Genomic DNA, 25,406 nt, shown 5'->3' on the forward strand with positions numbered 1-25,406 from the left:
TGTGTGTGTGTGTGTGTGTGTGTGTGTGTGTGTGTGTGTGTGTGTGTTGCACACTTGGACCAGCTCCTCACTAGAGTAGGTCCATATGGTCCATCTGGGCTCCCGTCCATTCATACACCATTTCCTGGTTCTGCGAGCCAATCAGGCAAGCCGCTGAGTCCAGCTGGCTGACCGCTTACGCCAGACTTCAGTGTCCCTGGAGATTTAGCACAGTTGTCACTTGTGGCAAAGTGGCAAAACCCAAATGTGACATCATTTTTTTCTTTGCTCAAGGAAAAAAAAACAAAGCTGTGTACAACTGAGGACTTTACATCAACCAACATGAATAGCAGCTGGCAGCGAGAAGGGTGAAATAAACATCTTGGGATTTGTGATTTCAGACACACTTTTGGCCATAACTCAAGGATTAATATGCTAATACACCAATATTTGGAAAAAAAAGACCAGTTTATACCGGCTCCTTCAAAAAACGAAATAAATACATTGAGAACATGTTATAAATGCAAAGTTGTTGGAAGTTGAAGGCAGACTGACAGGATCAGGATGGAGTTGAGCAAGAGAGCACAGTGTGTGCCATGAGCAGCTCTGTATAAGTGCTACAGCTGTGGGTCTCTATTAACCGGTTCTGGGTTGATGGTGGCTGACAGGGCAGCATGTCTCCAGGCTGGGACCGCTACGTAGACACCTGTCCAACAAGACTGTAGCTGATGGTGTGTTTCAAACTGTCCGTACTACATTCTCACTTTCTATGTGGTTTCATTTCCTCTTTTCCATTTTGTTTGAGTCCACTTTACATGCTTTTTCCCTTGTAGAGTGTTGTTCTGCTTTAGTTTCTGATATCTAATGTAGTGTTGTTTTGGTTAATTGGGACTATTCTCGGTCAAATGGTTGGTTGGATAAATGTCTCGGGTTTCATTTTGGTAGCTAATGCATAGCTTAAACTGTAAGAATGAAAGGGTGTTGAGGGCCTTTGCAAACCTTTGATCCTCATACCCTTTGACTGCAGAAGCTATTGTAGCGTTATTTGCATTCTGTCTATGCAGCTCTCCTGCTTCATGTTTCTTGGCTCTTCATTTTGACACTAAGCCATTTGACGTTCCCAATATTGCCCCAAATCCTCTCCGACTCTGCCTCAGAGCGTCTGCAACTCAGTCATTGTAAGTTGACGCAAAGAGGGGGAAAAGGAACATGTGTGCGTGTGCACGTATGTCTATGTGCCGGGATTCGGGCCGTGCTGCCGCCCACGCTCCCTTAGCAACGGTTTCCCTGGCAACTCTTGTCAGGAGGCGAGTGAGGCACCAGTTAAAGCGTGCAGGAAGGCTTTTCACAGCTTACAATCCTGTAACGTTTCCCTGCAAGGCAGCGAGGGACGTGGAGGGAAGAGAAACCCGTTTTAGGTTCTCCCATCAGAGGCAGGAGATATGCAGACGGGGGGGGGGGGGGGTCATGTGTGAGTCATTGCATAGGTCCCCTGGAAGTAACACAATGCTCATTGCCCTACTTCATATTGGCATGGTCTGTTCTGGAATTTATATTCCTCAAAGAATATGAAGAGATACTCTCACATTTACAAAGGTAGGTTCTAACTGGAACCATACAGGGTTCTTTGACTTGTTCCCATAGCAGAATGACACTTCTACCTCAGAACCCCCTGAGAGGTTCTACAGATAACACTCCTATGGTATAATGGTTCCACTCAGAACCCTTTTAGGAGGTTCTATCAGATCATTTTCACCTATAAGGATGCTAACAAGGATCCATTCATTTATCTACAACCTACGTATAAGGTTGAATCTAGAACTCATTAATATTCCAAGCATTTTATCTAGAACACACCCAGGGTTCCTCATTAGGGTCCTTAAGGCACGGGGACGATGTGGTGCAGCACAACCCACAACCATCATGGTTCTAAGTCACAAGCTTTTAACAATCCCTGCAGAACTATTTATTCCAAAAACGGTTCTTTAGATGAAAAGGGTTCTTCATGGAACCCTTGGGTGCTGTTGCACCTAACCGGCTTAGTTGGGTTAAAATGGACTCCTTTGCCGTTTCCCTGTTAGTCCGGTTTGTTTCATGTACACTTTTCAGTGACTCTTTTTACTTTTTATGTAATTCTCCCCCTCGGAATCACAGCGCCTTGACCCTGGTATTGTTTATATGTTTACTAGCAACTAGTAACAAAGTTGAATTTTATTTTTTTTAAGAACATGAACAGCATATTTCTTTTCAGCAATGATTGTCATTATTTTCTGTTGCCAACACAGACCGAACAACTCCAGCTCAGACACAAGCTCTTCTGTAATATTAACAATTCACTTTTGTTCAAGATAGATTTGTTAGTGTTTTGGATTTGACAGACTGTGTTTTGTGCTTTACGTCTTGTTTCTCTTGCTGGAGGAATCTTGACCTTCTGAGTCTTGATCAGAGCAATCTCATTCCCAAAAGTGTGAATCATAGACCTGTTTACACTCTGACATACTGCAGCAGGAATTCACACATTGATGCTGTAAAAAATAATTAAAAAAGAAGTTTAATCAGCTTTAGTTTCACTCCAAGTTTTACACTCTCCCACCCCCCCCCCAACACACACACACACACCTCTCTCCAGACAGCGTATTCTAAGCGTGTGTGCACATTGTTTAGGAGTGTCATGATCTCATGATCAGGGGAATGCTGCGTGCGTGTGTGACATCCATAAATTACGCGGCGAGGTGTGTGCGCGTGCGTGCATGAGCTTAAAGCAACCGATTCACACCTTTATCGTCCTTTTTGAAAAGCCTCCGAGCTAGAAGACATTCATCAGCGCCAGCACAGGCGTTTAACTACAACAAAGGAACCAGCAGTGCAACTAGACGACAGTACAGCTGAGGGTTCCTCTCCACTCTAATTAGGATGGATTCCGCACGAACACCCTCTGTCCAACGGGGTGTGATGAGAAAAAATGAGGCAACGCACAGGACAAATTACCCTGACTCGGTTCCTTTAGTTTTCTTTGTTGGACTCCCCCTGGGTCAGTCACCTGGATGTTGACTGACAGGTAACAGGTTGGCCACGTTTCCTGTATGAACGTCCCAGTCCTACACCGTTTGATAAGAAGTGGACGTAGTCATAGCGACCCATTGGTTTGTGGACTACGACTTTAAAAAGCTTCGACTTATCGAGGCATCCATCCATCTGCCTTATCTGCCTGAGTTACTTGACTGCCAAATTTCAACCACTTGGCATGTTGGTTAACTCCCTTTTTCATCCACCAGACGCTATGGCAGAGCAATTCCCCTCACTGCTTAACAAATCACACATGGGCTTTTTTAAACAGAAAAGATGGCGCTTACCTGCCAACGTAGCTGGTAGACAAACTGCACCAGCTGTACCAGCTACCGCCCGCCAGCATTTGGCTGACGGCTGTTGGCGGTTTCGCCCATCTTTACATAGAAAAGAGCAACACCAGTAAAATATAAGAAACGTGGAAGCCCCTCTGCTCTGGCTGATTACTGTCCCACCATCACATCACGAGCCGTATTTAATCATGGAGATGCTCTGGTTTAGTTACGGTGCAGATCCCACAGGGACTCATTTCTATAAGCCAGGAGACTGCAGGCTCCTCAGAGACATGACCCCGGCACGCTTCCATCCCGTAAATCCAGCTGGCTCCTGTGTTCCTGCAATTACATCGATGGCCTACTGACGCACCGTGAGAACTGGGACGGTTAGAGTGTGTGTGTGTGTGTGTGTGTGTGTGTGTGTGTGTGTGTGTGTGTGAGTGTGAGCAGCCATCCATGTATATTGGGGTCAGGATGGTGCCACGGTGTGTGTGATGTCTTTCCATCCTTCAGTGCTCTCTAGTAAGAAAGATTCAGGTGTAGCGGACATAAAGAGTCTTCACACCTCTCCCTCGCATCTCATTAGTCAGGATAAACTGTCTTTAGCCGTGTCTCAGCGAAACCTCCGCGGGTTTGAGGGAATTAAGCTCGTGCTACTTACATTCACTTTGATCAGTCGTAGTGCAGCCAAACAGCGCGTTAGCTAAATGCACTGGTGAGATCCTTTCCACTGGGTGACGGTGGGCAAAGTGGGCCACAGAGAATGTGAAAATTGTCCCTTATTGTAAAAAGCCATGGCGTAACATATTTGGTGACAGACTTTTGCAGATAAGTCATCTTCTTTGTTCAGATTTCCTCCATTTATCACCTCATTGTGTTCACATTTATTGACATCCTGGCATAGACATGAGACATCTTTCACATAATCATGACAGCTCAGACCATTGTGCCTCTGAGGGGAACCCTAGAGTTTGGTTTGCTGCCATCTTGGTACTGTGTGGAGTCAGAAGGAAACGTTTTGTAGAAAGAAGAAAACCTCCTTCGCTTTTTGTCTGAAAAAGCAACATGTTTACTGAAGTTACTCTAAAGATGTGACTTTTGAATACATTTAGATTGAACCATCATTATCTGAAGGAAGGTTAAGGTTACTAAATATTATAATAACATTCAGTCTAACAATGGAGACACAAGGGTCCTTTGGACGATGTCAATGAGCACCTCAACCCAGCAAACACAAACAGGCAACCCACTTCTTACACAGTCCTTCGGATAAAATCAGTTCTCACATTTTCAGGGTGGACATCCTTTCACTGCTGTATTCCAGTGGGTATTTCCAGTGGCATGTAGACGCTTTGAGGACACAACGTCCTTGGTATGATTTATATTTATTTTCATTTAACTCCAGCTTTCGACACAGGTTCAGGAAAGCACCTTGAGTCGCCGTAGTATCCATGATTTCACCCGTTTATTATGCTTTGTCCTTCATCTTTGCCTCCGCTTCTACCTTCCTTCTTCCACGACCTGAAGGCCAAGGCCTCGACAACATTTACCTTCCACGGCAGCCGGACTCTCGCGATGTCACATGATCACGTGAGAATCGCTTGATCGCTTATCACACCGAAAACCCACCTTGTAATTCGTAGCATTCGTAAGTGATGCGTTTGTGTCCGGCGAGCCAGAGCACGGACCCAACCAGCGTCCTGCGAGGAGCTACTGGAAGCTAGAGGGCGTGGCTTAGGTGTGTGAGCGACAACACGGAGAGGAGACCGTTAGTTCTGAGCAACAATGGCGGCTCCTGGAGAGGTTAGCGTAGCTGCTGCAATAGCATCGTTCCCTTCAGAACTGGAGAGCATTTCTTCATTGGAAGAAGAGCAAAGAACGGCACTGAAGGCTTTTCTCCCTCCTCTCCCAACTGGCTTCGGTAAAGGTTTGATTGACAGATGGTTCACTCAATCACCTGCCGAGTAGTATTTTGAAAGTGTCGGCCCCTTTTCCAAACAGTTTCCGATTGTTCTGTGTAACAAACCAGCTGGCGGGTTCCGGGTTATGACAACGGCGGTGTCGTTAGCAACTTGTTTTTCAGACATGTTCTCAATTAGAAGTAGCCATATTACCATACCGGCTGTCTTTGTTTCATCCACAGCCTTTGGCCTTCAGGTTTCCCTTTCTGAATGAGAAATACAGACTACCGCCACCTGCTGGCATGGAGAGTCATTTCCTGACGTGCATGCACAGAACGTATGTGCTAGTTGGCTGTTTGTTGTGGTCTTTGCATTGTTTAAAAGTGCGTTGATGTGGCTTTAGTGTGTCTGGGATTTACACAGGGAGCAACCAGGACCCAGTTTCGCCGTCCTTATGATACTTTAGAATTTTTTTTTAAACTTTTTTTGGTCGGTATTCAAAGTATTGAGGTTCATTCCCCAGCCCTATCAATAAGCAACTAAATGACTTCACGCCCTGCCAGGGAAAACCGGCCCGATGTGTGCCAACTCTCTCTCCGTGACCCAATTTGCACCGGACTAATGCCAACTCTCAGCAATCTCCAAAAAAACACCACGCCAAAGTGTAGGGGTTAAATCTGTCGTGCTCTCCTGGGTTTATTTCCGCGAGTGAAGCCACCTGCTTCCCTCAGTTTGCTCAACAGCCCGATCCCGTGGGAGCCAGTCCCAAAGCGCAGCGACGACCACGACGTCACCAAACTTGCCTTGAGACATGCGTCTGTCGCTAGTGTAGTGAGGTTTGGGTTGTGTGTGTGTGTGTGTGTGTGTGTGTGTGTGTGTGTGTGTGTGTGTGTGTGTCATCAACGCAGACCGAAGGGGAGAGGGAATGTTTACGTTAAGCAACGTTTATGCTGATGATTGACTTTTAGCTGTCAGTCAGCTGTCTGCAGGACGGGTGAGCGCAGAGAACCTGGTGTGTTTGTGTGTGTGTGTGTGTGTGTGTGTGTGTGTGTGTCAGAGAGGGAAAGTGCATGTTGGCATGTACCTCCAGTTCCCACCATTTCTCTCCCTGCGCGAGTCATTCATGAACATAACAGTCCGTCATTTACAGCCAGTGCAATTGATGAGGAAGTTAATCTTTTTTTTTTTAACACTCATCCTGTATGTATGCTGTTTTTGGTGTCTCGTACTATTCTGCTGTTTCATTAGAATTCTTAATTAAGGAAATGCAGACGTCTGTAGGCCTACTCACGTCTTCATTCGGCCTTCCTGACATCTCTCCGTGGAATAGTCTCTATGACCTCTGTTAGCAGATCCTTATTCATGCCTTGTTCTTATTTGACAGTTTCTCCAATGATGATCGTTACAGTTCTTTCATCAAATCTCAGAAATGGCTGCCTCTCTCTGTCACACTTTGTCATTTTCACATGGCATGCATACCCACACACGGGGAACGCACACTGCTCACATGCCCCGCTCACCGGCCCTTCTACCGCTGCCTTCTGCTGACCCCTAGTGGTCCAACCCGGGTCTGCAGCCACAGCTTCCATTTTAAAAAAAAAAAGCTCTCTGAACACGCTATACTTCAAGATTATTAACATAAAATAAAACTGAAATAAAAAGGGTGTGGTGGTTTGTATTTCACTTTGTGTCAGACACACTGTTGTCTCTCTGCAGCAGTGTGCAGCCCAGGGAGGCTTTAGGCCACATGGCTGTCCTCACTCTGTGTTTCAATGTGCCCAAAATAGCTTGAACTTATATAATGACAGCGGTAATTGCTGGGGGGGGTCAAGACAGTTCCTAATTTGCTCCTCTTTACTCGCTCTGCTCATCTTTACTGAAATATTTTTGTCCTCATCTAGCCCTCTTTCTTCTTTCACTGCGTCTTCTTATAAGCAATGGTGGTTGTAAAAGCGATGACTCTGGACTAAGATGAGTGATGCTGAGGAATTTCAGAATAGATAATAGAAACAGTTAACATGTGAATGTTGCATTAATGTCTATTCTCCTCTCCTGTTTCCTTTCCTCTTCTCCTGTTTCCTTTCCTCTTCCTTCATCTCCTCTCTACTGTTTTCTCGTCTCTCTTCTACTGTTTCCTCTCCTCTCCTGCTTCCTCTGCTCTCTTCTACTGTTTCCCCTGCTCTCTTCTACTGTTTCCTCTCCTCTCTACTGTTTTCTCGCCTCTCTTCTCCTGTTTCCTCTCCTCTCTACTGTTTCCTCTCCTCTCTACTGTTTTCTCGCCTCTCTTCTACTGTTTCCTCTCCTCTCCTGTTTCCTCTCCTCTCTACTGTTTTCTCGTCTCTCTTCTACTGTTTCCTCTTCTCTCGTCTTTTCTCTCATTTCTCCTTTTATTTCCTCTCCTCCCCTGTTTCTTCCCACTCTTCTCTTCTCCTCCTGTTTCCTTGCCTCTCCCCTCTTGTTTCCTCTCTCCTCTCCCCTCTTGTTCCTGCCTTCTCCCCTCTTGTTCCTGTCTTCTCCCCTCTTGTTTCCTTGCCTCTCCCCTCTTGTTTCCTCTCTCCTCTCCCCTCTTGTTCCTGTCTTCTCCCCTCTTGTTCCTGTCTTCTCCCCTCTTGTTTCCTTTCCTCTCCCCTCTTGTTTCCTCTCTCTTCTCCCCCCTTGTTTCCTTTCCTCTCCCCCCTTGTTTCCTTTCCTCTCCCCCCTTGTTTCCTTTCCTCTCCCCTCTTGTTTCCTTTCCTCTCTCCTCTTGTTTCCTCTCCTCTCTCCTCTTGTTTCCTCTCTCCTCTCTCCTCTCCCCTCTTGTTCCTGTCTTCTCCCCTCTTGTTCCTCTCCTCTCCCCTCTTGTTTCCTTTCCTCTCCACTCTTGTTTCCTCTCTCTTCTCCCCCCTTGTTTCCCTTCCTCTCCCCTCTTGTTTCCTTTCCTCTCCCCTCTTGTTTCCTTTCCTCTCCCCTCTTGTTTCCTCTCCTCTCTCCTCTCTCCTCTTGTTACCTCTCCTCTCCTCCCCCAGGCAGCTCCAGGAGCTGCAGAGGCAGAAGGAGCTGGAACGGGAGCATCAGGAGAGGGAGCATCAGGAGAGGGAGCATCAGGAGAGGGAGCGTCAAGAGCGCGAGCGCCTGGAGCGCGAGACGCTGGAGCGACAGGAGCGCGAGCACCAGGAACGGGAGCGTCTGGAGAGGGAGGCACAGGCAGAGCGGGAGGCGCAGGCGGAGCGGGAGCGCCTGGAGCAGCAGGAGCGCAGCGAGCGTGAGCTGATGGAGAGGGAGAAGGCAGAGAGGGAGCAGCAGGAGCAGTTGGACAGAGAGCAGCAGGACTGGGAGAGAGGAAGACGCATCTCCAACGCCGGTGAGTGATGCCCTTTGGTTTCCTGCTCATACACTCGTTGAGTTTTCCAAGGCCAATAATGTGTGTGCATTTCTTTCAGATTTATATTATGTGATGTATAACATTCTTTTTGCTGCTGAACCTTACATCAAAACAGGTTGTCTTCAGAGGAGCGTTGGAAATGTAGACTCTGTGATGCTCAACGTGCATGAGCAGTGTGTCCCAATTCCATACTGCATCCCAACTGTGTACATTACACACTCTACTATAAATTAGTTACATGAATTAGCATGTGTCAGTCTTAGTATACTGTTAGCGGTTAGCATTCAAATGATAAAACACACTCTTGTCAGTCAAACTTCAACCTGAGACGACTGATTCAATTTCTCCAATTAACAGGTTTTTTTTCGAAGGATGCAGCTTTTCCATTCCCTTTGTGCATTGCATTGTGGGAGAATAGTGTGCATCATCAACACACTCAAAAATCAAAGGATTTTCAGGACGCAGGATCCATTCTGCCTCTCCAGTGTGAACAGTGAACACACTACAAACCCAAAAGCTGTTGTGTATAGAACGTAGTATGGAGTTGGGACACAGTGAGTTGAACTTTAACATGCATGTTGGGTTGCCTTCTTAATAGTCCTTGGTTTTAGTTTAGTCCTTCCTTTCAGTTCATCTTTATTGTCCCTTAGAGGGTAGATTTGGTTTGCTTTGTCAAACCATTCTAGTGGTAGCCAATCACCGCTTGTCGCTACTTGCTCAGTGCCATATTCAGGATGCGTTTGTTCAGTGACGCTAGCATGGCTGTCAACACTGAAGCTGTAATTGTTTCATCTCACATAAGGAAGTGAAACTTTTGAATGTGCTATAAAGAGAGCAGTGCACAAAGTCCTCTGGCAGTAGGACTCGACGCATTCGGAGGTGGATAGCAGCTCTCTGTCTATTTTGCATTTCCTAGTCAGTGCTAGAATTGTTAGCTTCCTGTGTTAGCGCTAAGCTACAGTGCCCACAGGCGCTATGAACAGATTGCTAAGACACTGGGGCAGAGGGGGGGGGGGGGGGGGCATGAACAAACACCGCCGCCAGGCCTTACACCAGTTACACAAACGCACACATAACTTCTAACACTTCACACACGTCCAAAAAAGTCTAATGAAGATGCTAATGCTATGTGAAATGGGAACGGGCAACTACGATTGCAAGTCCGTCCTAAAAATCTCCAGTTTATGAACAATTGTCCTCCTCCCAGTGGACTTAACAAAAAGCTGTGTAAAACATTTCCAGTCCAATGTACGCCTACAGTCCAGCAGCAGAGAGGAGGCGGAGCCACAGGTGGAACACACGCCGGCTATAAAGTGGAGCTGTAATGGATCAGGGGCTTTTTGGTCATGTGATAGAAAAGGGGAAATGAGCTAGTTTCAAGGAGGCATGCTTCAGTGTGCAACGCTCGGCCCGTTAGCACACGCATGCATACACAGGCAGACGCAGTTCAGTGATGTTACTCAGAGGCTAAAAATACACCATCAGGGAGAATGCTGGTGAGACCCCCAAGGGTGTGTGTGTGTGTGGGGGTGGGTGGGTGCGTGTGCGTGCGTGCGCGCGTGTGTGTGTGTGTGTGTGTGTGTGAAAATGGCCCAGGATAAGAGGGAGGAGTTATTTCACATGTCATACACAATTACATACATAGAGAACAAACGCACCCACCCACACACACAATGTTTTATTAATGTGCACCGTCCCTACCAAATAAACCAATACAAAATAAATCAAACAAAAACACACACGCTCTGTTTGAACCTATGAGTCTGTTGGGTTTGATGTGAGCTTTCGATCTAACGTTTAACACTTTAGTTACACTGCTTGTGTGTGTGTCTTTTAAAGGAGTGACACAGTAACACTGATGTCAGTGAGTGAAGTGTTCGCTGCTATCGTCTGGTTTGAAGTGTCTCAGTAACTGTGATAGCTGCGCTCTGTGGCTGCGTCCTCGATCAGTTCAGGGAATCGACAGATTCACTTTTATGACCTTACAGCAGTTGTGTTGACAAGATCACTCTTATTCTGAACTTTATTTTGAAGTTCTTGCAATTTAGCATTGTTAGCGTAAGGCTCCGCATAGTGAATATGTTCACGGTTAGTGAGAAGGGACAGGAGACCTGCTGGACACGTCGCTCAACTAAAGGCGAGTTTATCAGTTTGACATCGGCTTTACTCAGTGTTACACACACACACACACACAGTAGTGTGTATCTAAGGCTTCACCGTGTGCACATAGTTTACCTGCATATTCCTTTTCAGAATTTAAGTGATGGATTAGTAATTCAGTCCAGTGTTGTCAACTCTTTTCAATGAAGGTAGCTAGCAGCACAAGCACACAGACAGAGAGAGAGAGAGAGAGAGAGAGAGAGAGAGAGAGAGAGAGAGAGATTTAATGATGAAGAAGTATGGAAAAGGTCATAAGAAGAAGTAAAGCATGAAGAGGCAATTCTGGGTTCATGAAAAAGAGATGTAAGGGAGAAATGGTGTGCAGTGGAGTGGAAGCTGGAATGAGCATTGACTCCAGTTAGAGAGAATAAATGGTAAATGCAGCATGAGCTGTCAGACTGCTCCGCTCAGCTGGGAGAAACAGAAGTCACACAGAGGAGTGGGAGGAGGAGGAGAGCCAAGCGGTCTTACAAATCCATCAGGTTATCTGTCTTGTGACTGCTGGTTAGGTGTTCATGGGAATTCTGCTTCTGTTCCTACTGTGTGTGTGTGTGTTGTAAAAGTGAGAGAGACGGTTTGTGTGTTATGTCTGATTAAGCATGCATCTGTGATGATTGAAAGTACCACACAAAGCCTCAGTAACAGTAACCCTCAATCATACAAAGAACCCTTGAAAACACCCTTTCTTCATAAAAAGGTCCAGAACCAAATGGGTTTGGAACCCTGATTCCTCACGGTTTGTGCAGAAATAAATGAATATTAGGTCAGTGTTATGGTTTGGTTCTAATCCAATGCAGTAATACGTATAATGTGGTCACGGGAATAAGGACTGCAGAAAAGTGTAGAATGACATCACTCGGAAGGGGAAGTGGAGCAGAAGATGAACGGAGCAGTTACAACTTAACACCATCCCCGCACACACACACACAACATATGGCAGCTCCATACAATACCTCCCAGGCTACGCTAAGCGCTAGTCACAATCAAGGTAATTAGTTCATTAGTGAGAGGGCTGGGCTCAGCTGGGATAGACACATAATGAAAGAGAGGAGGGACTTAGGACAAAATCATCGCATCAGCTTCTTCCCACTGACCCTAAAAACCCCATAAAGAAGAATATAAAGTTATTAAATACCATTAATACCTGTGAAGTAGAGAGATGGGTGTAGCATGATTATAAAACAACCTAACAAAGAGGCTGTCAACATAACCAAACAGAGCTTTAATAATTCATCACTTGATGACTCATGAGAACCTGACCCTGGTAACCAGCACCAACAACACTGGCCACAGTACAAGATGAGACAAAGAGGACGTTCAGTGCAAATGAAAAGACACGGATCAGCTGCACCTCGACGACAGGTCAACAGTGTAAACATTTAAATTAATAGACATCAGCATTAAACCTTCCCTAGTTGATAACTTACATTAGCACCATTTTTGTTTTCTAAAATGTCATGTTTAAATTATGCAAAAAAAGACATTATTGAACTAAATATGTGCTTATACAGAACAGAAAGAAGAAAGAAAGGAGAAGACGTGTTATGGAAGCAAAGTAGCCCAAAATCTCTGAATTGACCAGTGTATGAAATTCATTTTGTATACTGAAACAGTACACAGAATAACAGGAGATTAGCCCCTTTAGACTGTGGTAAGAAAGGTTTAGAGCAACAAGAACACTATCCTCACTGAAACAAAATAATAGTCTACAGCCATGCTAGCGGTTCTGAGTAGAGTGCTTCGAGCTAAATGCTACTGTATGCTAACATGATGAAGTTAAGCAGGTGTACTGTTCACCAGCTTCTCAATCAGAGCTTAGTGTGTTAGCGTGCTAGCATCTGCTAGTGAGCGCTAAAGGCAAAGCACAGCGGAGGCTGATGGGAACGTCTTTAGTCTTTGGTCACAAACCAAAGTATTGGACAAATCCAAGGTTTGACCTGACGATGGCGTGAGAGGACAAGTCAGGCTAGTTTGGGTGTCAACTAAGATCTGATTGGATGGAAGACATCTGTTTATTGAATTCACAGAGACCAGGAACAGAGACGGAGACAGAGACATACCGACACAGAGACCAGGCGGTGAGACACAGAGACCAGGCGGTGAGACACAGAGACCAGGCGGTGAGACACAGAGACCAGGCAGTGAGACACAGAGACCAGAAACGGAGAAAAAGGGACCAGAAACCGAGACACTTGATCAAGAAACAGAGACCAGACACAGACACCAGACAGAGAGACATATGTACATTCTCCAGTGTTTGTTTGAATGCTGCTTGTGACTTTGGTTCCAGAGTTTTAACTGTTACATTTGTTGTTGGCTTACTTTGTTTTGATGAGCATTAAAAGAACTGGTGCATGCTGGGCCTTCTGTGTACAAAGCACTGAGTCTGTATATGACTTGGCTTGATGACATCGGTGATGAGTTGCATCTCCTGCGTTACTGTTCTATGGGTGTGTGTGTGTGCTACATGGTGACCTCCTGCCCATCAGTCTGTTTGTCTCCCCCCTCTTCTCTCATGAAGAAGACATGGAGGGCTTTGTGTCTCTGGCTGTGTCTCTGGCTGTGTCCACGGCGCTAACACCTGTCCACTAACACAGTAGCGTCACCTCAGGCCAAGAAAGTACACACAACCTGGAGTAAAACTTTGGTGTAGCTCTGTGCTGGTTTTTTCCTGCTTCATCTGCCCCCTTCTCTTTTTTTCTTCCCTCCCTCCTTCCTTCTCTCTGTCCTGACCTGCTGTCTTTCCCTCCTGTGTGCATGACGGCTGCTTCCTTCTTTCCTTCCTTCCGTCACTCCTTCCCCTCCTGTCCTGTCTTTGTCCTTGACCTTGGGTTGTCCGTTTGCGTGGCGTATACATTTAGCCTTTGAAAGCACCCTGTACAGTCAGGAGTACAGCGGGACGTCCTCGCCGGCCGCACCCCTATCCGCGCCCGCCTACCTGGCACCCGGGACGCCGTCGCCCTCTTCCGCCACTCCGCCGACCCCGCCTCTGAGGCACTCGGCCTCCCGATTCGCCACCTCGCTCGGCTCCGCCTTCCACCCGGTCCTGCCCCACTACGCCACCGTCCCGAGGCGGCAGCAGGCCTTCCCCCAAGCCCCGGCTCCCGCCCCGCCTCCACCAGCCAAGTCCGTGGTGTGGTCAGCGTGCAACTTCACGCCCCTGCCGCCCTCTCCGCCCGTCATGATAAGCAGCCCCCCGGGGAAGGCCGCGGGCCCGCGGCCGCTCGTCCCCATTGCTGCGCCCTCGCCGCTCACCCAGAAGCCGCCCTCCCCGGCCCCCAATGGCCCGCCCATGTTCCCTGCGCCGTCGCCCGTGACCATCCAGCACGGCCACACCCCCATCGGCGTCGCTTGTCCCACCCCGCCTCCCCCACCCACCCCGCCCCCTCTCCCCTCCCCCGCGGCCCCCCCTCCGTCTTCCTTCTTCGTCTCGTCTCCCCCCTCCTCATCCCAGGCTCCTGGTGTGCCCTCTCCCTCCACAGCAACCCCTGCCGCCGCCGCTGCAGCCTCTGCCGAGCACCTCTCCCTCCCTGTGAGCCTGGGCCTGTCGGGGCCGGGGGAGCCGGACACAGCCACAGGCCCAGAGGCCCACCTGCCTCAGGGGGGCTCCTCCTGTCAACCCCAGCCCCAGGGTAAGGCCTGCAGTCCAGTCCAGACTCTTGTCTCTCTCTCTGTCTCTCTCTCTCCCCCTCGTCTCTCACATGCTGTCTGACTCACACACTAACAGCGGGGCTACTGGACACTGTTGAGTCCGTGACCTTGGTACTGAGCTGGCCAAGTGAGTCCCATAATGCAGGCAGATATCAGGGGAGGAAAGTGCTGGTGCTGGCTGCTGTAACCTCCAGATTTCTGGTTGTGGGATCTCCTGGTGTAGAAGTCGCTGTCGCTCATTTCTCTGTCCAGTCTCATAAAATGCATGTAGCTGACTGTTCGCTGGATATGACATATGTCTCTTTCAGCATGGCATGTCTGTCTCTTTGATAACGATCGATCGTTACTACAGATCGCTGACTGTATGTAACCGCTGCTCTTTTCTTCTCCTGGTCGATGTGTTCTTATTTTTGCCATTCCATTGCTCAACCATAGATCTGCACTTTTTCTCCTCTCTGTGTTTATCGTATCATTTTGCCATTCTATTGTCAGTGTGCAGTCAGTCAAACTTATTGGAAGCCCCCCCCCCCCCTCCCCCCCATGCCTTTAGAAGTCACAACAGGTGCTGCCTTTTGAACGAGACACTTGTGGATCATTGGCCGTGTTCCTTTTAATTGTCAAAGCAAATTTAAATCTCAAAAGTCACAAAAACAGAAAGAAATGAGACGCCATAAACCGGCCTCCACTATGCCGAGGAGGACATTTTGGTATAAACTCGTATCTCATATTTACAGACTACTTGATTGCCTTTGTACAAGCTCTGTAAAGAAAGAAGTCAAGTATTAAATGCATTATAAAGAAACAAATATCCTGTAAACAATTTGATTTGGCTGGCAACATATGTACTGAAATGTAGATTTAAGACCTCCTGTTTCTAAAGCTTTTAAAAACCCTTCAGCGTGTTTATGTTGCTTTTCTCAGAGAGCTTCTTGTGACAGTGACGTCTGAAAAGCTCTGATCACACGCGCCAAACCTTAAACCAAGCTTAACCCACGCACGATGGAGAAATGAAGAGAAGTTTTCAGGAATTTCTTTCAATTGGGCAACTTTCAATCGTTCCTTCATTGACCGTGTTTCGTATTGTCGGCAGACGGAGACGAGCATTCCCACGTTGTGCTGTGTTCACACCAAATGCGGCGCGAAGATCAGATTCTACTCATCACTGACGTCCTGCCGTTGTTGAATCAGGAGAATAATACTGTAGCCGGAAGCGGCACCCTCATATTAGTAGAGAAACCATGTGTTTAAATGTATATGTTAAAACCATATGGTACAAACAAGACAAACAACAACTAGAGGACGTTATTTTGAGTGTTGATGGAGCTGCTACAATGTTAGCTTAGCCTAGCACCGATCGATCCGAGCTCCATTGAGAAAACAAGTATTTTAAAAGTTATTTTCCAGTCGTCTTGAGGAGAGAACTAACAAAACATTAATTTAGACTTTTTAGAAATCTGAATCATTATGTAGTAAGTCTGTTTATTTTTGTTTGATACAGCTGTCGTAAACAGCCGACGTGTAGCTTGCTAGTTATAGTGAATACAGCGCGATGGAATTGACCGAGCGCCTCCCGATAACGTTATGAACCCAGACAAGACGCCGCTTAGTTTCCCGGGATATCTGGGACTTCCACAGCAAGTACAAAGCAGCAATAGTGGTCATTTCTTCCATGGTTGATGGCAGAAATAAATGGCTTAGTTGATAGAGGTTTCCATGGAGATAAGCCACTCCTCCTCTTCGGCGGGTCGAGCAAATGAAGAAATTATCCCGCGAGTAAAGCAACGCGATAAATTTGCTTCGCGTTTGGTGTGAACGCAGCATTACGGCAATATCCAAGAAGACGCTGACGGCAGGAAACAGCTGATCAGTCACGTGACTTAGATGTTCGTCATGTCTGAATTAATATACAGTATACATGAAAATGATTTACGCTCAGTCGTTCCAGGTTCAGTCTCATTTATACACAGACAAACTAGTTCTCCATTGACCTTTATTTGCATCTGTCTCATTAGCCTCGGGAGGCCTTCTAATGACCTTTGACCTCTGAGATCATCAAACTGATTTGATATTGATCCCAGCTCAGCATGTTCACATTCCATCATAGATCATTGATCATGGATATGGGTCTGTGATGCAACGTCATTGTTATTCTGTATCATAATTACAATGGGACACAGCTCATATGTATCGGATTATAAACGCTATCATCTATGAATCCTCCGTTATCTGTCTTTGTGTGTGTGTGTGTGTGTGTGTGTGTGTGTGTGTGTGTGTGTGTGTGTGTGTGTCACTGCACCAGAGAGTGTGTTCCATACCTTCAATGCTCAACGTTGGTCGCTTTGTCCATTGTCTTATTGGACTGTTTACCTTCCAGGTTAATGTACTGATATTTATTGTTATTAACTTTTAATACAATAACCACAACACTTTTGCCGGCCCTGTTTGAACTATAAACCCTGTCACTACTTGTTGCTAATGCTGCATGTTGATTAGAAACCATGTGGCATGACGTCATGTTAATGTGTGTGTTCCATGTTTAAACAAAATCACATCCACCATTCTTGCACGACAGATTCACTGATGATGTAACCTGTTGTTTGACGCTGCTCCTCTTTTTCAATTTCATTTCAGCAATTACTGCAGTATTACAGTAATATTAGTGTACAGAAGACAACATGTTTGTCAAAAGATAACTTGACAGGTGGACACAGAAAATACCAAAACATGCCTCACTTTCCAAAAGTGAACATGAATGTATGCTGTAAATGGAAAGTTAGCGAGCTAGTCACGGATCAATCCTAATCCATTCTAAATAAATATTCTCTCTACAGAGAGCTGGCAGACCTTGTGTCAGATTTAAAGGGATGGTTCCTCGCAAAATCAATCGTGAACCGGTCACTCGATATAATCCACAGACCTTGTCGGGATCAGTTTCATGTCGGAACTATTTTCTTTCAAAGGTCTGTGGATCATCTTGAGTGACCGGGTCATGATTATTTGGGAGAGAGCACGGCTGGGCAGCTCACGCCAAAACCATCTAGATGATAGCGGGAAAATATGCATTTATGTTTTGGGGGTAACTAACTAACTTTAGGACAGATAATGAAATGATTTTGTTATGGTCCAAAATGTTATGCTTTCCTAATAAAGTGACAGTTTGAATTAAATTTCTCCATCCCTGTGTCTTCGCCCATCGCCCTCCCCACCCCCGACAGACGTGGCGCAGACCCTGGGGTCGATTGCCCTCGCCCCTCCCCCGCCTCCGCCCCTGCCACCCGGCTCCACTGTGACCTCCCCGGCCGTCACCCCGTCGACCGGCCACCCTCCCCCGCCCCCGCCTCCCCCGCTCCCCCCCGCGCTGACTCCAGGCGGGACCCCTCCTCCACCAGGTCCGCCTCCTCCCCCCGGAGTGCCGCTCCCTCCCCCGGCGCCCCCGCTTCCCGCCGGACTGTTCTCCCCCACCGAGGACCGACCCTTCGCGGGCCTGGCCGCTGCCCTGGCTGGGGCCAAGCTGCGCAAAGTGCCAAGGGTGAGCGCCTGATTGGTTGTTTTGATCGACGGCAAACCACACTCGCACAGCTCTACATGTCTGTCACATACATGTCACAGCACATTATTAAGGTGATTAGCTACACGTGCACACATAGGATTTCATTTTTTCTTTATTTCCAGTGACTCGACAGAAACACCATTTTCACACACACATTATCTTCATACATAATTACACTGAATCACTGTCATGAAAACAGTCATGCACACACACCACGTTCACACATGATCACACACACACACACACACATGCAGTCATCATCTGTCACGTCTCATCTCAGACTCAGAGGAGGTTCACACTGCATGTGTGCAATACGTCAAAATACAGAAATCAACTAGAAATTGGACCAAAAGAAATGTTGTTTCTTTATTATTTATGGATTCTGATGTTAAATGAACATTAAAAAGACCAATGGTGTGTTTTCAGTTCTAGTACTGTTCTCAAAACAGGATCCATGTATCCATCGGATTGTAAAGAACTCGATAACGTTTGTGTCTCACGAGAGATGTGGCTTGTATCCCTTCAGAGTGACGATGCAGGGGTGGCTCTGGCGGCAGCCATGCTGGGGGCAGGAGGGGCCTCGGGGGCCAAATCCGGTAACGGCCCTCTGCCCGGAGGAGGAGGGCTCATGGAAGAGATGAGCGCCCTGTTGGCCAGGAGGTAGAGTCACGTCGCTTATTATCGTCAACGTCAATACATCTCAACACTTTCAGAACTCAAAGGGTTCTTTATCGTAGTTGGAATTAAGTGATCAGCTGTGGCCTTTTTCCAATTAGATCCCATTTGTCCTCACTTTTATTTTCTGTGTAATCGTTCTTTCCGCTACATTCCAAGGTGTATTTGCTAAATGTTAAGAATAATAAAAGGTACCCAAAAGACACAAATGTCAGAAAGGACAACCACCATTTCATGTTGAGGAGAAAAACAATAATGTAATAACTTAACTGCTGCTATCTACCTCCTAAAGCCTCGTTATACTTTTCCACAAGGGCTTGTCGCACGGACACGAGCCCACCCGGAATCACAACGAGGAAATGTTTTGATCTTTTCTACCGACATTCTCAAAGCTACTCAAAGTTCTACGTTTCCTCTGCCCATCTGCGTAGCTCACGCTGTCACCATGTTGAGAGCCACGTGTCCCTAAATCCCTGATATTATGCTCCGAACATGGAATTCTGCACCTTTAACTGTATTTTCAGTAAAATAAATGAACTGTGGAGTTAAGGCAGATCTGAACTAGAGGCTTTACTCAAAAAATGGTTCGAGCTGTGGTCGATGATACAAATGCGGAATTTTTTAAAATTATTCAACATGAAACCTCTCTGTATCTGGGCTTCATATGTTACAGGAGGAGAATTGCAGACAAGAGCTCGTCACCTGAACCCGACCAGAGATCAGTAAGTATCTCGTGTTTCTCGTGTCTCCGTTTTCTCTGATCCAGGTTCCACATACCGTTACTCCGCGCTCACTGCTGGATGGCACAATAGCTCGTCTGTGTGGCAGCACACACGGGTTCTCTCGGTGTGTCCCGGCTTTGCAGTGTGTGCCGCATTCACTACATTCCTGTCTTGAAACGAGTCTTCGATCCCTCAGTGCTGTATCCGCGTGAGTGATAGTCTGTAATCGCCACGTCTGCATACCTTAACATGGGAAATACTTACCTGAACTGAAACAGACTCCTGTTGGCATTTATTTGTAAAGCAGCATTTCATCATATTTTAGTCAGACGTCCCTGATGGTGATGTCTTGACACATTCAGGACAATGAACATTTCTCTCTTATAACAGAACTGTTTTCATTCGCTAAGTGATTCCAGTCACTTCCCCTCTGCTGCTTTTTTAATCATTAGCTTTAAGCTAACGTCAATGAAACCGGACATATCTTCGTAGGCTTTTAATGTGAAACATCTGCAGGAAGTGTCGAGTTGCATTGGTTTAATTGAATTCTCGACTTGGTAAACTTCTTAGACGCCTAAGGGGTTTTCTATTATTTTCAGGGTGCATATTTTGAATGTCTGGTTAAAATAAAAAAGTAAAAAAAAGTTTAAAATGAAAGCACAAACAAAAGCTAGCTGTGTGTTAGTATTACTGGTTCAAAAGAAGCTTTGTTGCCCTTTTAAAGATTCCCATTATCCGGTCTGTGTAGAAACTCTCCCTGTTCTCATGTTTGACCTTTGAACCCCGTCTGTCTGCCCTACAGGAGGAGGGCGACATCAACACGACCCCTAAAGTGTCAGCCTGTAGCACACCAGGTGAGTGTCAGAGGGAGCCAGCACTCTGGATAGAGAAACACCAGCCACACAGGGATTAATATGCATCTCCAAGTTAGCATTCAGCCTATTTACATTTCCCCTCAGTGGTTACTGGAAGTGAACCTGCTTTTCTTATTGTTTTTTATGACGATCCACGTTACTGAATAGCTGAACTTCATGGCTTATGGTAAGAGGAGTTTGGTGTTTATATCTCTGCCGTGTTGTGGTGTCATTTTTCTCCAGACATGCCCAGGAAGCCGTGGGAAAGAACAAACACCATGAACGGTAGCAAATCTCCGGTTATCGGAAGGTACGGTTCCTCCCCCATTTCTCGATACTCGTTGTGTATTGTTGCACTTAAAGTACATTGTGTATCCTAAAACACTTCAGAAGTAAAACAAAAGAAAAAAGAAATGTACATTTGTGTGAATGGCTAGCAGTGAGGCTACTAAACGTCCGCCATATTAAAGCATTAGCGTCGGCTAGCTTTAACATGATGCACTGCTGGGGGCCGTTCAGCGCTGGCTAACATCACTAAAGCTTTACGTCGCCTTCGTGTGCACACTGGATGTACGTCAGACACTCGGCTTAAAGCGGAGGTGTCTGTGTGCGAATGACGAGGATTCTGGGTAGCATCAAGTTTAGCTAAGCGGTTATCAATGCTACTAATTTCATTGGACGTTGACAGAATGCATCAGAACCACAATGGACACTCTACGGACATTCTTAATTGTGGTTTGGGGGACATTCGGCTGTTCACATCGAGCCTTTTTATCTGGAATGGAAAAAACATTTTCACATTTAACATAAACTTCTCAAAAGAAACAGTCTGTGGAGAAAAGATCATGGGACGTTGCTAAGTAAATGTAAAAGTGATAATACTTTCACTTCAAGATCAAATAGTCATTAGTTAAAGGTACCACAAGGGACTTCTATTTTGTGTTGAGTTTGGCGGTCCCTGTGGTCAGACGCGGTAGTGTTTTGAGTCCCTTCAGAAAACCTCATTTTACTGCAGCAGGGACATTCTGCCCCACGTAGTCCTGCTCATACAAAGCCATCCGTATTAATTGAGACTGTGTCATAACCTGTTAAAAGCTACTTGTTGTAACTTTAAGACACTAAAAGATTCTTTGAAATTTGAACTGCTAAAGGTTCAGTGGCATGGTTTCAGATGAGAGCCCTACGAAAGTGTGAAACTGAGCGCACAGTAGCCTTGAGAATAAAGCTGAGTGGGCGTGATGAGCAGCCCTGACCCACAGCCGTCTCATCGGGCCGGGGACACAAACACCTGTAGATACCAACCTGCCATTTTGTAAAGTCAGTGTCTCTGCTGCTCACACAGACGACAGTCTCCGTGGAGAAATCCCATGGGAGCCGATTCCTCCAACAGGTAGAGAGAAAAGGCCCCCGGGAGAGTTTGAGGAATCCCTTTTTTCTTTAAAACAATCTCCTTTTTCATCGAGGTTTGCTGTGATGGACGTGGTGTTGTTGGAGAGGGGGGAGGGGTTAAGGCCTTTGTACAACAAGTCCGTATTCTTCTAATGCGTTCCGTCAGCAGATAAAAATAGTTTAAAAAAATAGAACGGATGAAAACGTACAGACTTGTTGTGTAAAGGCCTTTCATTTTCAAATGCTTGGATGAAAGCGTTGGAATGGATCCCGTGTTGTGTTCTTTTCCAGACTTACCAACCTGTGGGCGAAAGCTCTACTTGTTGTTTGATACGTGCCATTCGGTGCAACATGACCCGCGGCGTTTTCTAAGACCAGTCATTGCTTTTTATATCAGATCTAGAAGTGTGTTTGCATGCTCCTCTGCCTGCTGCACTTTTTCTTTTTTCACTTCCTTCAAATAAGGGAAATCCAAATGAGCGCATCACATACTGTACACCCACCCTATCGTACGCGCAAACACATGAAAACGTGTGTCCGCCCAGTGCAGAGGAGACTTGGCACAGTATTATCTTTGTAGAGCCAGAGCCCATCCAGCAGGCGCTCACAGATAAGGCCCCCGCCATCTGTGTCTGTGTGTGTGTGTGTGTGTGTGACCTGGGGCCATTCAGAATACTCCGTTATGACCTTTTCAGCATATTTTAAATTCCAGAGGTCTGAGAGAAAACGAGACGTCTGCACCTCCTCTTGGCTCTTGTTTTTCTGACTTTATGAAAATCTAGCTTGTGACGGGAGACTCTGGCCAATCCCAGGTCGTTTCAGAGAGAGAGAGAGGCGTTCCTATTGGCTGTTCCACAAATGGTTGTGCGCGTCCATTCTGCAGAATATTCCAGCATTGGCAACAACTGCCCGCACTGCAAATTACCCCCCCCCCCCCCCCCAAAAAAAGGAAGGCAGACTTATCAAAAAGATGTCAGAGAAGAAAAGATGATGCTAATATTTTAGCTTCTGCTAACAGCAACAAAAGGCTAAACTGTTAGCAACTTAGTTTTTTTTATTCGTTCATGGCATCTCTCCAAACTGCTGTTAGACTGTTGAAAAAAACAGTATGTGTTTCCATTAGTTCCCAGTCTGAGTAAAGTAAAAGTTGAATGGACTGTAAAGTAGTGCAGCCGTGACTGAGCCCTGCGTCATCTTTCTACTGGAAAACAAAAACAGAGCTTCCGTGCGGTGCTCCCCAACCCGTGGCGGCTCCAAATGACCCTTCGCCGAGCTCATTTCCTTTTTCTTTTCGTGTCTCCTTTCCTGTCTCGCTTCCTCTCTTTAAAACCCAGACGAATTCTCGCAGCAGAGTGTGGACCTCTCTCAGTGGGGCTGCGTCTTACGAGGGTCTTTCCTGAACTGCCGGCTTATCGCTTTTCCTCAGGCGCCTTCGCAAGATTCGTTGAAGAAAAACCAAAAAAGTCTCTTTACGGAGCATTGGAAATAAATAAAACACAGACAGCTGCTTGATATGTGGGAGAGGATGCGTGGGACCGTCACAATAACTAGAGAGGCCTAACCTCCATGACTGAGATACTCTCTTTTATAAGTCCCATATTCGTGGAGACCTCTGTATTTGTGTGTTTGCTTTTGTGTGTTTACACGCATGTCTTCCCCAAATCAGTGTGCATGCCCAGGATTTGGTTCCTAATTTGCAGCATTTTGTGTGTGTTGTTCAAATGATATGAAACTATAAGACAAATAAGTCAATTCCACTGTTTTTTGTTTTGTTTTCTGCTATCTGTTGCTACAGCAACTACATCCGGGTGTGATGAATCATGATTTTCAGTTTTTTTTTACAGCAAAAAATGTTGAAATCACATTTCTTTGCATTAGTGTAGTCACATCTATCCGGCTACACTTTGTTGGTTTCCATCAGTCAAGACGCAAATGAGTTGCAGTCCAAAATGTGTATATACGTCTATGTACATGATGATAATGTCGCGGCGTTCCCGTCTGCTTTTCCTTGGTCTCTCCTCACAGACCTAAATCCACCCCGACACCTACTGGATCCCTAAGTGCCAACGGTGTGCCAACAGAAGCTGTTGACTATGACAGATTGAAACAGGTAGGTCACCTGGAAAGCTCTTGTTTTGATGCTGCGTCAGTGCGCATACACTGGATAATAATGGACGCTTAAAAATATATTAAAATGACTGAATGACATGGGGTCTCTATGTAAGTCTAATCCAGGATAATGTTTGTTTTAACTTATTTACGACTGGTTTTACTAATGACCTGCTTATTGGTCGTTTTTTTTCTCCCCCAGTTAATCATGCAGCCCGGTCGCTACTATAACAGCGTGGGTGTGTGTGTGTGGTGACCCGTCCAGTTACAAGGCGGCTCTTCCCTCCTGACCTCAGTCTATAAGTCTGTTAGATAAGTCCAGAGTCTCTCAGAGCCCTGCCTATCTGCCACTGCAGCTTTACTGTACCTGCTGTCACTATTGTGTCCTCCTTCACTTTGTGATTTGGAGGCAAAAGAGCACAGCTCAAATTTCATGACACACAAATACTCTCTCTTGTCAGTTCGGCTGTCATTAAGCGAGTCTTGGCTGCGAGGGGTTGGCCGCTTCGTGGAGAAGACGGGGGGGGGGGGCAGTTGGCAGTGTGTCCGTCACTCCGTGTTAGCGGCATTAACATGCGTGTCCTGGGTGATCGGTAGTAGTAGACTGCTCCAAGTACAGGTGTGAGTGCACACGAGACGCATTGAGGACCGCCAAGTCAACCGAAGTCCTCTGCGGTACGCGGAAGTAGATGCTCGTTCGCCGGCTTTCTCCATGACGTCTGAAGAGCCCACAGAGATGCGTAACGAATGCGCCAAACATCTTGGGTGATTCGGTTTGCCTGGACCTCGCCAAGGACTAGACCCAGTCTGTATCGTCTTGATTTCTTCCACTTGGTGTGCTTCAAGCTGATAGGACTCTGTGCACTTTGGCTGTTTTTTTGTATTTTTACACATTCGCGTTTTGAAAATATTTCTCGTATCACAGAAACCACTGAGAGTGAATCTCAGAACCTGCTCTCATCCCTCGCTCTCTGAAGCCCCCGGTGTTTGTGGTACGGAGGTTCAGGGAGCGCCGGTAGACAGTGACTTATCATTTTAGGTTCTTAAATTGAACTCAAATTCAAAAATATGTAGGATGTTACTCCCTGCCGGTTCAAAACAACAGCACATTTGGTCTTTGCAAATGGAAATGATGCACAAATGTATAATCTTGCATATGAAGTGGGGAAGTGAGATCTGGCACCTCCAATGTGAACTGACGTACTTTGAGCTGTCCACTTGCGAACATAAATGCCAGGTCCGAACAGGGCCTCGATGTCACATGACTGCACGAGGGGAGTGGAAGGTAGAGTCTGTCTCTTCTCGGGGGGACATTTGTTGTGTTCGTATTGAAAGGTGACTTTGTTGTGTTTCTTTTCTTTTTTTCAGGACATCCTGGATGAGATGAGGAAGGAGCTGTCGAAGCTAAAAGAAGAGCTCATCGATGGTATTTATCATTGAAACCCATGCTCTCCTTTCACACACACTTCAGTCATCCTGCTGAATATCACGGGATGGGGGGGGGGGGGGGGGACAAGTGGGCGTACAATCAGACAGGTGTTTTCACACTGCTATACTTAGGGGGAGATGTCTGTCTACTAAAAATCTGAGATTCACACGCACCCCGGGCAATCTGGATCTGGTATGTCACTAATTGGAAAGCCAATCGCCGTCTAATATGCAAATGTCGACAGGGAAACTCTTTACTGACTTACAATACAGAGAGCGAGAGTTA

General features: G+C 46.3%; 1 protein-coding gene across 6 annotated transcripts in view; it reads left to right on the top strand.

The window, feature by feature from the left end:
* The window catches only part of enah (ENAH actin regulator), a 101,563-nt gene that overhangs the window by 75,072 nt on the left and 1,085 nt on the right, over positions 1-25,406 (top strand). For 3 of the 6 annotated variants that reach the window (XM_031878096.1, XM_031878095.1, XM_031878094.1), the window contains exons 5-13: positions 8,227-8,561; positions 13,604-14,374; positions 17,609-17,922; positions 18,470-18,603; positions 19,292-19,340; positions 20,143-20,194; positions 20,438-20,504; positions 23,609-23,693; positions 25,061-25,118. In XM_031878096.1, coding sequence (XP_031733956.1) covers positions 8,227-8,561; positions 13,604-14,374; positions 17,609-17,922; positions 18,470-18,603; positions 19,292-19,340; positions 20,143-20,194; positions 20,438-20,504; positions 23,609-23,693; positions 25,061-25,118 — 1,865 coding nt within the window. Of the gene's footprint in view, positions 1-8,226; positions 8,562-13,603; positions 14,375-17,608; positions 17,923-18,469; positions 18,604-19,291; positions 19,549-20,142; positions 20,195-20,437; positions 20,505-23,608; positions 23,694-25,060; positions 25,119-25,406 lie in introns of those variants that run through there. The other 3 variants (XM_031878097.1, XM_031878099.1, XR_004213912.1) reach the window with 3 other exon arrangements.

This window comes from Anarrhichthys ocellatus, unplaced genomic scaffold (genome assembly GCF_004355925.1).
Source record: "Anarrhichthys ocellatus isolate YVR2014 unplaced genomic scaffold, GSC_Weel_1.0 scaffold161, whole genome shotgun sequence".
Classification (NCBI taxonomy): domain Eukaryota; kingdom Metazoa; phylum Chordata; class Actinopteri; order Perciformes; family Anarhichadidae; genus Anarrhichthys; species Anarrhichthys ocellatus.